We start from the raw sequence: 15295 nt of genomic DNA on the forward strand, positions 1-15295 counted from the left end.
CCTACTGTTACATTAGCTATCTGTTTATTGCCGTTTCCCTCCCTGACATTGTGTAAGAGGCAATGTAGAAGGTCTTCAAATTGGATTGCCCTGGCATGTTTTCAAGGTTGTACTGTATTTACTTCTGTTGAATCTATGCTGTCGTTTCGGGGCACAACATTCAAGACCAAGAGTTGAAAAGAGCTCATTTGTTATGAAGGCTATGATATATCGTGATTAAGCGCTTTGCTCTTTGTTGTGTGTGTGTGTCTGTAATTGAATTGGGTGTTTGTTCTCTCAAAACTGAGTAGAACCATAGCTTGCTGTCTGTTCTCATTTCTAAAGAAACATATCATCATTGGCTGCAGACATTTACACACAAGCTGTGAAGGGTGTGTGTGGTACTAATATCTGATTTTACTGTGAACATCAAAAGGCTGCACAATATATAGTTTCAGCATCAAGATTGCAACAATGTGCCTGTGCAATAATAATCAAAGTCACATCACAGGAAGTGCAATTTCAAGTTTATTAACTCGAACACGTCAAGCTACAAATGAAACACTTGTACCATTTCGTTTTCCATGACTAATCTAAAAGTCTGTCTGATGGATTGAAAATCATTGACTTTGATTTGAGGCTTGTTGGATACACATCTATTGTTGTTATTGAGTTCATAGGAAATGCACAGCTATCCAATCACAGTCATTGAATCCAACAACAGAAGCGAGTCCTGCTGGCTGTTTGATAGCCTCAAAATGAGTGAAGAAAAAGAGACAAAATGAAAGGTTTTGTTGAAAAAACCATATATGTCATTATCCGGCGGACCTAAAACATCATACACGTCTGTTTTGGTGTACTCTAAAGTCCACTTTCTTTCTTGTTTTGAGTGTGTGTGTGTGTGTGTGTGTTTGTGTTTGTTGTTTGCACATTCAGTTGCAGGACACAGAAGCAGCTGCTAAATAAATGAAAACAGTGATTCCCATGCCTGGAAAAAAAGGTTTGTGAAAAGTAAATGTAGAAATGTATTTGTTATACGATTTCCTTTCCAATGACACAACAGAAGAGTTCACATTTGAATACAAACGCAGCGCCACTGCAAAGAAACAAGAGTCCTATTGTCCTGTCAGCTCGAATGAAAAGCCTACTTTCATACAGCTGTTGAGTGCTTATTGAACAGCTCCCAGCATAAATCATTAACGTATTAAGGTATGCTGCAGCTGAAGTCAATGAATAAGAGATTCAGAAGAAAAGCATGTTTTATCTTTGAAGTCAGGTTTATAAATGGGGAGAGGAGAGACCTCAGGTGTGGGGAAGTCCGAACCAGCCGTCAGCTGCAGAGATTGAAAGCATCTCTCTCTCTCTCTCTCGCTCCGTACCTCAGGGTGTTTCATCCACTCTCTGTTTCTGCTGCTTTATCGTTCTGTGTTGTGCTCCGTCTTACCTGCAGCTCTGTTTAATAACTTTTTCTGTTGGGACTAAACAACTCATTTAAACGCGTTAGCCTCTTTGTTTCCTCCCCATTAGAGAGAAGAGAATTACCTTGTTTCTTTTCATGCTGTTATTGAGTGCTGCACATTTAAATAATAACTCATTGTGATTATTTTTTGACTATTATTGCAATTGCGTGATAAGATTCCATAGATTGATATGTTCTGATTGTTTGCCAATGTGATTTAAAAAAAAATAAAAATCCATAACATACAATACTTTTGTTTAGTCTGTAAAATACAAATTTTAGACCGGGATAATTGCATTTTCTTTTTGTATTTTATTGTTTTGCACAATCGTTACAGATAACAAATGATAAACAGTGGAGGAAAAGGCAGAAAACCCACTGGGCTTATTTGGAGCCTCCGCATATACAGTGTATAATGTACAAAAAAATCCAAATTCGAAAGAAAACTGTTATGAACTCAGACACTTAGGAGGTAGGACCCAATTGCACGACCCGGGAGACAGAGGTAAAGTATTTGTAAGATTTGCAAAAATGAACAACAAAAAATGGTCTCTATCAACTCTCTAGCTGAGATGACAAAAATGAGAACAAAAAGAAAGGATCGAAACTTTACGAGAGCACAAAAAAGGCATAGACCTGACAAGAGACAAGATCTGACCATGGCAATAGACAAAGCGCATAGACCTGAACATGACAAGAGACAAAAAACAAACTGACACTGAACACTGGGAGACAGGGGAATTTAAACACAGGGTAACAAGACACAGGTGGGACCAATCAGGGGCGGGACTGACGCTGATGAGCACAGGAGATACAGAAAGGATGAAAGGTGAAAACAATCAGGAAATTAGACACACCAGGGAAACTAACGACAGACAGGAAAACACGGGGAGAAAGACCAGACAATACACAGGGAGGAAAACATGACAAGGAGAACAGAAAAACACCCACTACCAGACACACAAAACTAAAAACGTGACACAACACAAGAATCGTGACAAAAACATTAGATCAATATATAAACAATAGCTTCATTTCGAAATATGAGTCTATAGTTATTAGAGCAACACAGATCATCACCTTTAAACAATGGAATAACTTTTAGTGAAATAAGATTAGGCTTTGTAATTAAAATCATTGACATTATTATCCTCATTTGTTATCATCCATATATTGTTCTACAGTATCTAGTTTGACTTAGATTTGACCTTATTTGTAAGTTACTTAGAGAAAGCTTTCCCAGCTTTCAATAAGGTAAGAGTACTAACACTGCATGTTCTTGAAACGCAGATCGAACTCAAACAGCTGTAGTTTAAGTGAAGCCACCCATATTGTCAGCTAGGGTCAGCAAATGCAGTCTATCAAAATTCTGCATAAGTATCCCATCTCCAATCTCATCTGGTGTGCAGACAGTCGGATAAATTGCAGGTAGATCAGCACCGCCAGATGATTTACATGTTCCTTGGAGCTAGGGGTGGGCGATATGACGATATATATCGTCGTGACGATATTAGGTCTCCACGATATGCTTTTTCAGAAATATCGTATCTATTGTTATAAAAAAAAAAAAAAAAAAGTTTGAAAAAAAAACTAGAAAAAACATAAACTGATGTGAAAGACATGCTCTAAAGCTGTCTAGTCAGGATTCAGACAGTATTGCACTTTATTTGTTGTCTTGTTTGATTCTGTTGGCTTATATTTTATTTTATCAATAAGGTATTTATATAGTTTTTCCCTTCAGTTATGCTAAAGTCTTTTATTGCACTTCAAGTCTAAAGTTTACATTTTAATAGTTTGGCACTGACTTTTCCTCATTGATGTTTTATGTTTTACTTAGTTATGTTTTACCCTCCTTTTCATGTTTATTGATGTTCACTGCTAGTGCTACCTCAGAAAGTTCATTGTTATACTGAGAAACTGTGCCTTGAAGCCATATCAAAATGTTGAATTGTTCATTCAGGGATTCATTTCAGAAATAATACCAGCTTGAAATGCTATTTTGGTCTGTTACTCCTTTTTGTTTTAGTTTCTGTTCCCTTGTAGGTGGTTGTTCTGTTAAGTAACTTGAAAAATAACCATAATAACCGACATGAAAAAATATTGTGATATATATCGTCTATCGTGATACTGCTTGAAAAATATCGTGATAATATATTTTTCAATATCGCCCACCCCTACTTGGAGCTAATTCAAATCTTCTTTTTCAGATTTCCGTATAGATTTTAGTGTTAGCTGAAAAGTTTGACATACAGTAGGTGTCTTGTGTCTTTTTGTCTTATCTGTTCAAAGCCTTATTTTTCTTACGGATTCATTTGTAAATCAGCGTTTTGCGCCTATTATAAGTTTAGTGTTTCACTGTATACAGAAAGGTCTGACCTATCGAGCTGCTTTGGATTCATTATGCTGCTGCTGCCGCTAGTGGGTTTTTTTAAATGTAAAAGGCATGGATGACTTATTTACTTGTTTCCCTAATTAAGCTAAGAAGCAAAACAAAACAATAAGCCGTATGGTGCTGGGTTGAAAAACACTTTTATGTTCATATCTTGTAGCTTCAAGGCTCTGAAATTAAACCATACTGCTTGCACTTTACCCTCACAGTCATTAATGTTACTCCCACTATAATTGGAAGAGAGCAATTAAACAATGAGCTGTAGGAACTTACAGAGGTCATATTGAGCTGTTTTTTCAGTTTCAGTGCTGATTTATGAGGATTTAGATACATTTATAATAGCATTTGATACTTAAACTACAATTCATCTTCATTAATATAATGCCATTCATTCACTTGTGCTTTTACATTCATCCCTCTTTATGACTGTTATTCCTTGTGTTTTGAGTATCACTTATCACATCTCCAGCTACTGTAATTAGGAACCATATTACTCAAATGATTACGTCCCTCCACTGGCTCCCTGTTTGCTATTAACTCTGACTGAAAGCTCTTCCCCATTCAGTCTTTTCACTAGCTGCCCCCAATTGATCTAATACCCTTAACCTGTTCTTTTGAAAATACGAAGGCTGTACACTTGATCCAGTAGTTCACATTGATCTTGTGGGCGTCGGCTAAAAAAACATGTTGAGCCTGTATAGCCGAATTGTCTCTAAAATATATGAGGTTGTCCTTAAGTTTATTTAAATACAGTACGACATCAAACACTTTAGCCTTAATGATGGACCAAGTTACTAACTAACAATAGTCTTAGTCAATATACTTTTTAACATTACACATTAGCTTAGCATTAGCCTTTATGATTAACGAAAACGCTAGCCGTTAACATTATGGAAATGTATCTTGTGTTAAAAGTTAGCTTTTAGGACAAAGCTGCTAACATAGCTCACATTGTATCCTGCAGCTATGCATTAGCCTGTATGAGGTTTAGGCTTAATGTTAGCCTTTATCAGTTGCCTAAAATAATGTTGCCTTAAACATGAGTAAAGTTAAAAGATAACCAGTTCAGTTCCTGATATTATTTACAATGTTACATTATTCAACAACGTATACTGTTAAAATTCACTCTTGCTACTTCCTTCTTTAGAAATAATGGCTTTAGGTCTGGAGCAGTAATTAATATTTTCTAGTGTTTTCCTTGCCGAAGTGTCCTGGCTGCATGACACGTTGAGTCTACATTGTAATCCTCTGGCACCATGAACACAGCGCCGTTTCCTGTCTGACCACACCGAGCCACACTGCTCTCAGATGACAGCATCACGACCTTGAAGTCTTCTCGGCTTGGCTACGTCTCATTCAGGATACTGATGCTGCCGAGAATAGTGTCTGTAAGGTGTGTGTGTGTGTGTGTGTGTGTGTGTGTGTGTGTCAGCAGGATGTGCCAGCTGGACAGTGGCAGTGAGACCTGTAGCTGGACCGCCAAAAACATGCACACATGCTTACACACAGACAGACATGCTGGCATGCGTGTGTCGTCATGCCGATTTGATATCATGTAATAGGGAGAACAGCCCATTCACGCCAAAAACAGCATCTAGGGAAATACACTCACATTTGCACGGATGGTAGAGCCAGTACCCAACACAGCTTTGCTGTCCCTAGATTACTTGGAATAGATTAATTCCAGATTAATAGGATGATGTTAATCAAGGATTACGTTCACATAATTACCAACTGAAAATCAGTCCATGTGATTAAAAACAACACAAGTTTTTATTTTTTTCTCCCTGATTCTTATTCTTCTTTCCCAGTGAAAGCTTCATGTTCCTCCTTCATACTACATACTAATAACATACTGCATGTACACATATACATTTTTACTGATTTTGCACACTGTATGTATAATTCTTTAGTAAAAGAAAATGATCTAAAGCCTATCCTTAGCTAATGCTAATAAATCTTAAAAGTTAAACCAGTCCCAGTTGTATTATCCATCCCAGGCAGCTGCACTTATTCATTCATTTTTCATCCATCTATCAGGGTCCAGTTCATGTTTATTTAATTGTTTATAACAGGTATTTAAAGGTGTGATATCAATATTTAAAAAAATAACTCCAGAGCAGATCTTTCGTGCTGGCTTTCCATCGTACTTTTATGCTTTGGCCAGTCACTATGGAAAAGGGATAACATTTCATTCTCTGTGAGACAGAAACAGAAAGGTCGTTTTTTGAATATGTTAAATGTATGAATTCATAGACTACACTTATAACAGTTTTAATGTTACATCAATATATATTTATCTGGATATATCAATAGTTGACAGCCCGTGGTACAAAGCAGTCTGAAATAACACCTTTGTTGCTGTAATGTTGCCATGGAATCTGTATCTATCACCCCCCCCCCCCCCCCTCTGCTTCTTGTTTCCGTTGTTTTCGTCTTCCTTCTGTTCAGCAGTTTCATTCCTCTCCTTTCTTTCATTATTGTCTGTTCATTCTCACATCTCACTCTTCCTTCTTTCTTTCTTATGCTATCTTTGTCTCCCTTTCACACCCCAGTTTCATGCTAGGATACAATGTTGTTGTTTCATGCATTCTCCATCTGTTTCATGCCCCCCACTCTTCCAATGTCTTCCGTCTCAGAAAGAAAACACTTTGGTGAACATACTGTGCACGTGGATTCGAGCCATTCAATGTTTTTTTTCTTTTGTTTGTTTGTTTAATGATCCACAACATTATTGAATAGGAAATCGTCTAGTACTCCGGTGAATGCTGACAAGAGTACTCTTAGCATTTCTTCCCCAGAATCAGTGCTTGTATCTCAAGAGTTTCATGCTTTAATTGCTTTCATCAGCTTGCAATTCACACTAATTAAATACGTTTGTATGTCAAGGCTTGTTTGTTTTCACACAGGATGTTTGTTTTCGACACCAAAAAAAAATTCTCTACTTGGCTGCAAGTATCCTTGTTCGCCACGGTCCCATTCAAAAACACTTCAAGGTTCAAGGTTCAAGGTTCTTTGTCAAACGAACATAGCTACAGTGTAGTTATGTCGATTACAATCTTGTGTCACAGGCTTCTCCAACAGCGCAACACAAAGCACAGATAAACAGAAAAATATAGTGCAAGTAAATAGTAAATATTAAATACAAGAAGAAAATAGTTTAAAAAACGTTTTATAATAACGCAATAAGCTCTCAATCTTTTTCGTAATACCACTCTTGTTTTTTCTTTGGCCATGCCTGTTTATTGCTGCCATTACTGACTTATTGATAGCAATGCAACATAGATGAAGTTGCTGCGTCTCAAAGTAATTTCCCCCCTCTTTTATTGAACATACTGTAGAAACACTGGACTCTCCTTATAATTTACAATATTGTTGGTTGATTTTGTGGCAAAGTTAAGGAATAGTCTTTTTTTTTGTATCAGTTTAGTTTGGCGGACGGCTCTTAACTAGGGATGCACGATATTGGTTTTTTGAAGAAGATACCGATAACTTCCTGCTTCTCAAGACCGATACCGATAACCGATAATAATATAATATTATAGATATATATATATATTAAATGTACCTGTAGTTTTTTCCTCGTTTTAGCCCTGGGGTCGTCTCTGGCAAACTTCTTGCCTTTTTCAAAAGTCTCGTCGATCGGTAAAAGCCCCGGTGCCTTTGCAGCTGGCTTTGGATTCGCCGTTAGTTTAGCAGCGCAGGCGTCTTCGTACGCTTTTAACACACCATCGTAGCGATGGCGATGTTTCAGGTGACTAATCAGGTTGGAAGTATTATAGCTCGTTGCCTTTTTCCCTCCTCGTGGAACTTCTGCATTGCATTTGTTAATACAAATAGCAAGCAAACTATCTAACTCGGAAACTTTGAAATAGTCCCATACTACCGACGACATGTTTGTTTACTGTCCTGGCTTCACGGCCGCACAACATTTACGTCACAGCCAGGCATGAGTTAGGGAGCGCTGGATTTGTGGAAAAACTCCCCTCTTCCTAAACCACTAATACCACAGTACTGGCAAAACGGGAGGAGCCGAGTGAAAAACAAGCGCGCCTCATCCCAATCCACCCACACCGCAGTATTTTTTTCTTTTTTTTTACCCAAAAAATATATTGTATATTATCGGGGCTATTAATACTTTTATCGGGTTTATCAGGATGACGTCATAATTCCTAATATCGGGCCGATAATTATCGTGCACCACTACTCTTAACACTACTAATAACATTTGTTTCTTCCGATGTTGCTAAGGAAAAGATAGCAGGAATGAAACAAAATGTATAATTCAAACACAGATAGATTATGTATGCAGACATTGAACAGCACGTTCAAAATGATACTCTTGGCAGCTCTTTATTTCCTGTCTCTTGACTTGTTTGCAGTGTATGCCATATTATCTCTGTAGGTTGACATGACTTGGCATTCAGGAAACCTTTAAGACGTTTGTTTATTTCACTGCAAAGGAACAGAGAGTACAATTTCAACAGCTTTCTTTCTTGTCAAGGTGATCATTCAGTGTTTGAAAAATCCAGTTGGCCTGACATTCTTCCTGTTGTGCTCTCAAGGAAAACCGACTCATTTCACATTATCCTTTTCATAACGTTCATGTTTCCTTTTGTCGTCTTGGTTCCATTTTACAGCAACATGGTTTGCGACAACAAAGCTGTCAGTTTGTGAATATCGCAACGTTCTTGGCAACCTTTTGTGCTTGCTTGCATGCGAGAACTTTGAATGCACCAGCGTTAACCCTTATCTCTTCCTTTCCAGCCCACACACACACACACACACACACACACACACACACACACACACACACACACACACACACACACACACACACACACACACACACACACACACAGACACAGACACAGACACAGACACACACACACACACACACACACACACACACACACACTGATTTGTATGCATAAATACACACTCACAAACGGATGACTGTATGTGTTCCATGTCAAAGACATTCCTAAATACCATTAATCCTCTGATCCAGTAAATTAACACGAACACACACACACATACAAACACACACACTTACATGCAGAAACATGAACATAGTGTTATAGCTTAGCCACTTTCAGAGAATACATCTACATTAATAAACAAAGAGAAACATCTTGAATAAAAGGGCAGAAACTAAACTGAGCACAAAGTTGCCCGACTTGTATACTTTACTTTTCCCTTTCACACACAGAAGTTCTTTCTTCTTATTTCCTACTTCCATCATATCTCCTTTTCTTCCTCTGCCTGAATCTCTTTCTTTCCCCCCCCCCCGTTGCTGGAAGAATAGCAATTACAGTCCACAGTTGGTCGTGGCACTTGTAAATGATTGAAAGAGAGAGAATGGGAGGAGAAGCGGCGAGTGGACGGACTAATACTATTCAAAAAGCTGAAAGTCTCTTTTGTCAGAGAGTCTGTGTCAGTGTGAGGCAGGACGAGAGGAACAGTCTCTCCCTCCCTCTTCTTTCTCTCCTTTCTCTCTTTTTTTTTTATCTGGAAGCCAAAGAACCAAACTCAATTATAAACTCGTTCCGTAAAATCTTACCCTGGCACTGCTTCAGTTGTCACTTAAGTAACATGAAGGCACAGAAAGTCGCAGGACAGGACTGCTGATTAACAGCTAGCCTGTTGAGAGGTCTATGCGGTCAGATGGCCTGACCAGCGGCTCTGTTGGGACTCGGCAAGTCATGCTGTTATGTTCACAGACTCAGACTTCACAAAAGATCAAGAAAGTCATCAAAGGAAGACTTTGTGTAGCTGTTGATTTAGCATTTAGTTCCTGTGGATAGAAATGGAATAGTGGTGAGAAATTGAAGATTCGGTTGCAATCACTGACGAAAGACATCATTTCAAAGTTTGTTAATATAGTATTTAACTAGATTAATATGTCCCCCCTTTAAATACGGTGGAAACTGTTGGCTAATGAATAGTGTTTGAAATCAATGAATACTTATAGTTGTCTTGAAGTCTCATAGTTGTTAATTATGTAAAAGTAATTGTTCCAAAAAGCTTCTCCACAGATGATGTATTGCACTTCTGTAAACCAATGCAGCCACCTTTTTTATTCCACAAATTCTTCTTTTTGTCAAAACGTACAATACCCATAATTCAACTGAACCCCCAACATGTTGACTGCAAGGGTTGTGATCGAGCTCTGATTGGTGGACCGTTGTGCACCACAATTGACCCATTGACTCAAGACTGAATGTAATTTTGTCCTGTGTTTTGGTTCAAGTATGTCTTTTTTTCAGAAACCAGGTGAAAGCATTCAAACCTCCACAAAGGTCTCAGGTTTAGGAGCAGTGGCCTGAGAGAGAGTGCATGTGATGTGGGAAGGGAGGGGGAAGTGCGAACGATTTCCTCAATATTTCAGTGTCCTTTCGAGTTTTGTGGTGAGAAGGTTAAACAAACAGGACAGGAGACAGGAGGAGAGAGAAACAGGAGCACTACAATCTGAAGTTGTCATAGAAACCCTTCAAAACCAACAATAACTCCCGATTGCTTTCATTTTCCTCCTCGTTCTGTTTCTTTAAGATCTGCCTCAGGTCTGCTCTCAGTGTACTATGATGCTACATTTGCTACAAACCTTATAGCTCAGAGAACTGGTTAATTATAATGTTGTATTATTGTTTTGTGTGTATACAGAATGTGTGTGTGTATTACTTGCAGACAAAGCAGTGATGTATCCCCCAAAGTGCAGTGGGTGTCCCAGATAGAGCGACCAGGCGGAGTGATTATAATGTAATGTCACCAAGTAGATAAGCATGAGATATATTATGTGTGTGTGTGAGATAATTGCACCACTACTTCCACACTTTACAACAGTACTTGATCACTTGTTCCTCCACAAACAATAGCTCAAACCCTTATTTTTCATTTTCTTTATACACACTATTCCTCCCTGTCTCTCTCACACACTCTTTGTATTATTCATCTCTTCTGTGTGAGAGTCAAACAGGATGATGTCACTGTTTATTTCACGTCACCGGACTACTTGGAAACTTTCTGACCTCCTACCTGTCATTGTGTATTTATATCGAAACGTCAACATGCGTTTGAGATGAGCTATGCCAATTAAGCAGTGAGAGTGAAGCATGTCAGTTATTGTGCTGCTCATCATTTGTTGTCCTTGTTGCGAACTTTAGGCAACCACAAAATCTAGTTCCTGTTTATATCCTACACGACAAAATATGTCTAAGTCTGCTGCCAAATAGCATCGTATTCGTGGAAGTGTGTTGGTGGTAAATGCATAACAAAAACAACAATTTAAGGAGTAGTTAATCATTTTGGGAAAATAGTTATATCTGTCTTGCTGAAAATATGAGTAAAATGGAAGCAGTATCTTGTCTTTGCATTAAATACAGAGCTGGAGACAGAGGGCGATTAGCTTAGCTTAGCTTAGCTTAGCTCAAAGACTAGGGGGAAACAGCTAGCACAGAAATAAAGAACAAATACCTCTTATGGTTTTCCTGTGTGCTGTAGATGTAGCTATCTTGAAAAACAGTTTATATATCCAACTTCTATGAAACGTCTCTGCTGGTTTCCTCATGGCTAAGTAAACTCCTGGAAGTTTTTGCTAAGAACACTTTCCAGCACATAACTCCTCATAAAACCCCAGTTTGTTCTGTTTGTTTTTACAGGTGCTGGTTATGTAAGAGTGTGTTTTCACTTTTTCGACGAAGCCAGGCTGGCTGTTTCCCCCTGCTTCCAATCGTTGTGCTAGGCAAAGCGCTATGTTTTAGCTCAGTACTGAAACTTGAAATTGGTATCATTCCTTTCTCTTGGCAAATGTCGGCAATGATGACTATTCCTTAAGATTATAAATACATAATTCAAGTTTAAATTATTCTATGCCTTGAATACGTTGCATTTTTATCAGTTTATTAACACTTAACATTTCATTCACACTTGCTCATTCGTGGCGTGTTAGATTTTAATGCTGATTATGTGTTTTGATAGTCGCCTCTCTGAACGCTAGTGTCATTAGTGTGAGGAAGGAGGAGGATAAAAAGAAACATGTGTGTGTGTGAGAATGGAGGGAGGGTGATAGACAGAAGTGGTCAGGGGAAGAGGCTGTTGACTCTATCTGCATTCAGCTCTTGAGGGTTAGATGAAGAAGTGTGTTATAAACATGTAACCTTGTTGCCATCGATCAGGCTCCTCGCCTGTGCAGCGTTGATTGGAGGAGACCTCTCCAGACGAAGATAATACATGCATGCTAAGTGGTTTCCTCTCTCTCGCTGTAGTGCAGTAGTCTCATACTCAGTACTTCAACACCATAAACACATGATCTGTATATCAATAGAAGCAGAATATCTGTAATGGCGGTTGATTTAAAGGACCCTATTATGCAGTTTGGGTTTTCCCTTTCCTGTAGTGTGTTATATAGGTTATTGTTAATGTAAATGGTCTGAATGGTTGAAACCCCAAAGTTCCCTCCAGAGGGAGTTTCTCTCCCACAACGCCTCAATTGGACTCTTTTGTTTTCTTCTGTAATCTAGTGACATCACTATGTAACGGCTAGCGCTCAGATACATTTTGCGTGATAGGCTAAGGGGAGGGACTTATTTTAGTGGTTGACCAATCACCAGAGCCGGCTAGCTAACCAATGAGAGCAGACTGGGCCCTGTTTCCGTTTTTCTTGAGGACTATTTTAAGTCGCGGATTGATACTCAAGTCTCATTGTGTGCTAGTGAGCATCTAAAGCAGCAGAATTGTGTATGTAAGACGGATTTAAAATAAATCACACAACATGCCATTATTGCTTTGGATGCATTGACAATGATTGTAGCAGGATCCATTGATTGCTTGTTTTTCTCTTTTTCATGGGATTTGTTGAGACCAACTGAAAATACAGAACATTGCCCGCCAGTATTTGTAGTATCATGTTGCTTAGAAGCATGGCAATACAGTATGATAGATTACACACAACAATAGAGAACCGCAGTGGCGCGTCCTAAAACCCGGAAGTAAACTTCTTCCGGGTTCCTTCGACAAAAATGCAATGCAATTTCTCCATTTTGGAAAATAGCTCGAAATAAGGTCTTTGGTTGACACACATAAGAGACGGATCACGTTTTGTTCAGCCGGATAATATCCACATGTCTACCCTAGTTTTATAATTTTCTAATCATAAATCTGATCGATAGATTTATGACTCGAAAATGATTAAAGTAGATACATAGATACGACCATCATTACATGTTGTAGAGTACCTTTTTGGTAGTAATGAAGTGCAAACATCCTTAAACAAGTGTCCTCCTAAACACGACATTCTTTGCTTTTGTTGTAATCATCATGTAATGTGTATTTCTCCTTTTAAATTCTCTAATGAGTTATTTTTCTGACACTCCCGCTGAAGAAAAACATGCACTAATGAGTGACATTTTGCAACAGAAGGAGTACTCAGAGTCTGGTGTGTTATAATGAGGGTTATGGTTGCAGGACGTTGGTTGGAGGCCAGCTCAGCTCGTATATTTTAATGATCGCGGCTCCCTGAACGAGGGGCTGTATTTACTGCGCGGGCCAGAGATTTAAAAACAACCCTTCTTCTTAAATTAGTCTGAACCCGCAAACTCATGCACACAAATACACACGCGTTGATGGTATTTGATCCGTCAGCAATCAAAGGAATGACGGATGGATTTGTGGTGATATAACATATGGAGGGCCTTCAATGACTGAGCAGCGTAATTATCTTTCGTGGTGTTTACTCTTATTGACTTCAAAGTCTTTGTTTATTTAGTTGGAATATATGTTTTCCAAAGCCGGTGCATCTTATTAAATGCTGCATTAAGCGAAGCGTATCCCTTGAAACCATTATTTCTGCACACGTTGCTTTGATATACTTGCAGCATAGCTTCGAAGCTAAAAGCCGTCCCTCACTCCCTACCCCCCCCCCCCCCCCACGCTACTTTCTTCTCCTCTGTTTCTTCTCTCCACTTTATCCTCTGCGTACGCTGTTATCCTCTTCCTCTCACTAACTCTTCCCTCTTTCCTTGTTTCCTCAGTGGGCCGTTTGTTGATCGAGTTCGGCTCCCAGATGACGATGGAACGAGTGCAGAAGGAAAACCCCAACGTGACGGAGGGGGGCCGCTACACGCCGCCTGACTGCCGGCCTAGATGGAAGGTCTGTTCCTCTCTCTCTGAATATCCACACATTTTATTATGAAAGCCCGTTTTGCCAAGAAAATAACTATTAAAAAAGAGAAGTCTTTATAAAATGCATGCTCAGAATTATGAGCTACTGAATCAAAATGATGGAATAGAAAAGGTTATGAAATTGGCTATCCAAACGTTGAGTCAGAAATATGAGGACATAAAAAACTGAGTAACTATACAGGAGATAAAAAATTACCCTACACGGTCCACTTACTAAGTAATTGCTATATTTGTATATTTCTCATATTTCGGCATAGTGATCTATATAAGTCTAGCCAAGTCATGTAAGTCTCTCTTCTCCACATGATACTTCACGGAGGTCAAGGAGCTTCATAGCAGTAATAATGACACCACTCACCCATCACAATGCCTAACTATACAGAAACGAAGGTCGATCCGTTGTCTGTCTTCATCCGAGTGCAAAATTACCGTGAGCACGAGCTCAACACGGTAAATTACAGTTTAACCTTGGACTGTTTGGACAGCTGAGAACGACTCATTTAAAATAAAGAGAGATCGAGGAGGGCATCAAATCTGTCTCTTATCTGCACTGCCATCGAGAGCTTCTTCATTCATAATGAATGAGAACCAGCTTTACGTACTTTACTGTGACATTAAGCAGCGGGAGATTTCAGTTTACCGTCGGATGAAACAAAACTAATTTAAGCTTAATAATCAAATAAACACAGAATGGTACTTGACATGTACATTACATTTCATTTAGCTAACACTTTTATTCAAGCGACTTCAAATGAGTGAAATCAACCATGAACATACGACATATAACAGCAAGAATCCAGCAAGTACATTAGTGTTTGATAGGTGAAAACATTTTAGGTGCTGGTGCATTGGCTTCAAATGAGCCAAACCTTTTTAAGTGCTACACAAAAGTACATGTTTACAAATTAACAGAAACGTTTCAAATTATTCATCTTGACTGATTATGCTCATTTTTTTTTCTTTACTGGAACTGATTTATTTAGCTTCTTGCATTTCAACGTTTCTCCAAATGATGAAAATGTTTTATAGTGCAAACAAGCAACCGACCCAAACTGTCCCTGGTGTTTAGGTGGCCATCATCATCCCGTTCCGTCACAGAGAAAACCACCTGAAGTACTGGCTCCACTACCTCCACCCCATCCTCAGGCGGCAGAAGATCGACTACGGCATTTACATCATCAACCAGGTAGACAAGGCGATATATGCTGCATATTTATACTGTAAAGTAACACAAGCACCCTCATGATAGCGTCAAAGAGATTCTTGTTCAAGTCTTGTTCTTTTTTTAT

The 15295-nt window shown here is 38.8% G+C and overlaps 1 protein-coding gene across 1 annotated transcript in view; it reads left to right on the forward strand.

Annotated features, from left to right (window-relative positions):
* Positions 1-15295, forward strand: part of b4galt2 (UDP-Gal:betaGlcNAc beta 1,4- galactosyltransferase, polypeptide 2) — a 144036-nt gene that overhangs the window by 50544 nt on the left and 78197 nt on the right. The window contains exons 3-4 of the mRNA XM_079651873.1: positions 13856-13974; positions 15076-15192. Of these exons, the coding sequence (XP_079507999.1) occupies positions 13856-13974; positions 15076-15192 (236 nt within the window). The remainder of the gene's footprint in view (positions 1-13855; positions 13975-15075; positions 15193-15295) is intronic.

This window comes from Notothenia rossii (assembly GCF_949606895.1).
Source record: "Notothenia rossii genome assembly, chromosome: 9".
In the NCBI taxonomy this organism is placed as follows: Eukaryota; Metazoa; Chordata; class Actinopteri; order Perciformes; family Nototheniidae; genus Notothenia; species Notothenia rossii.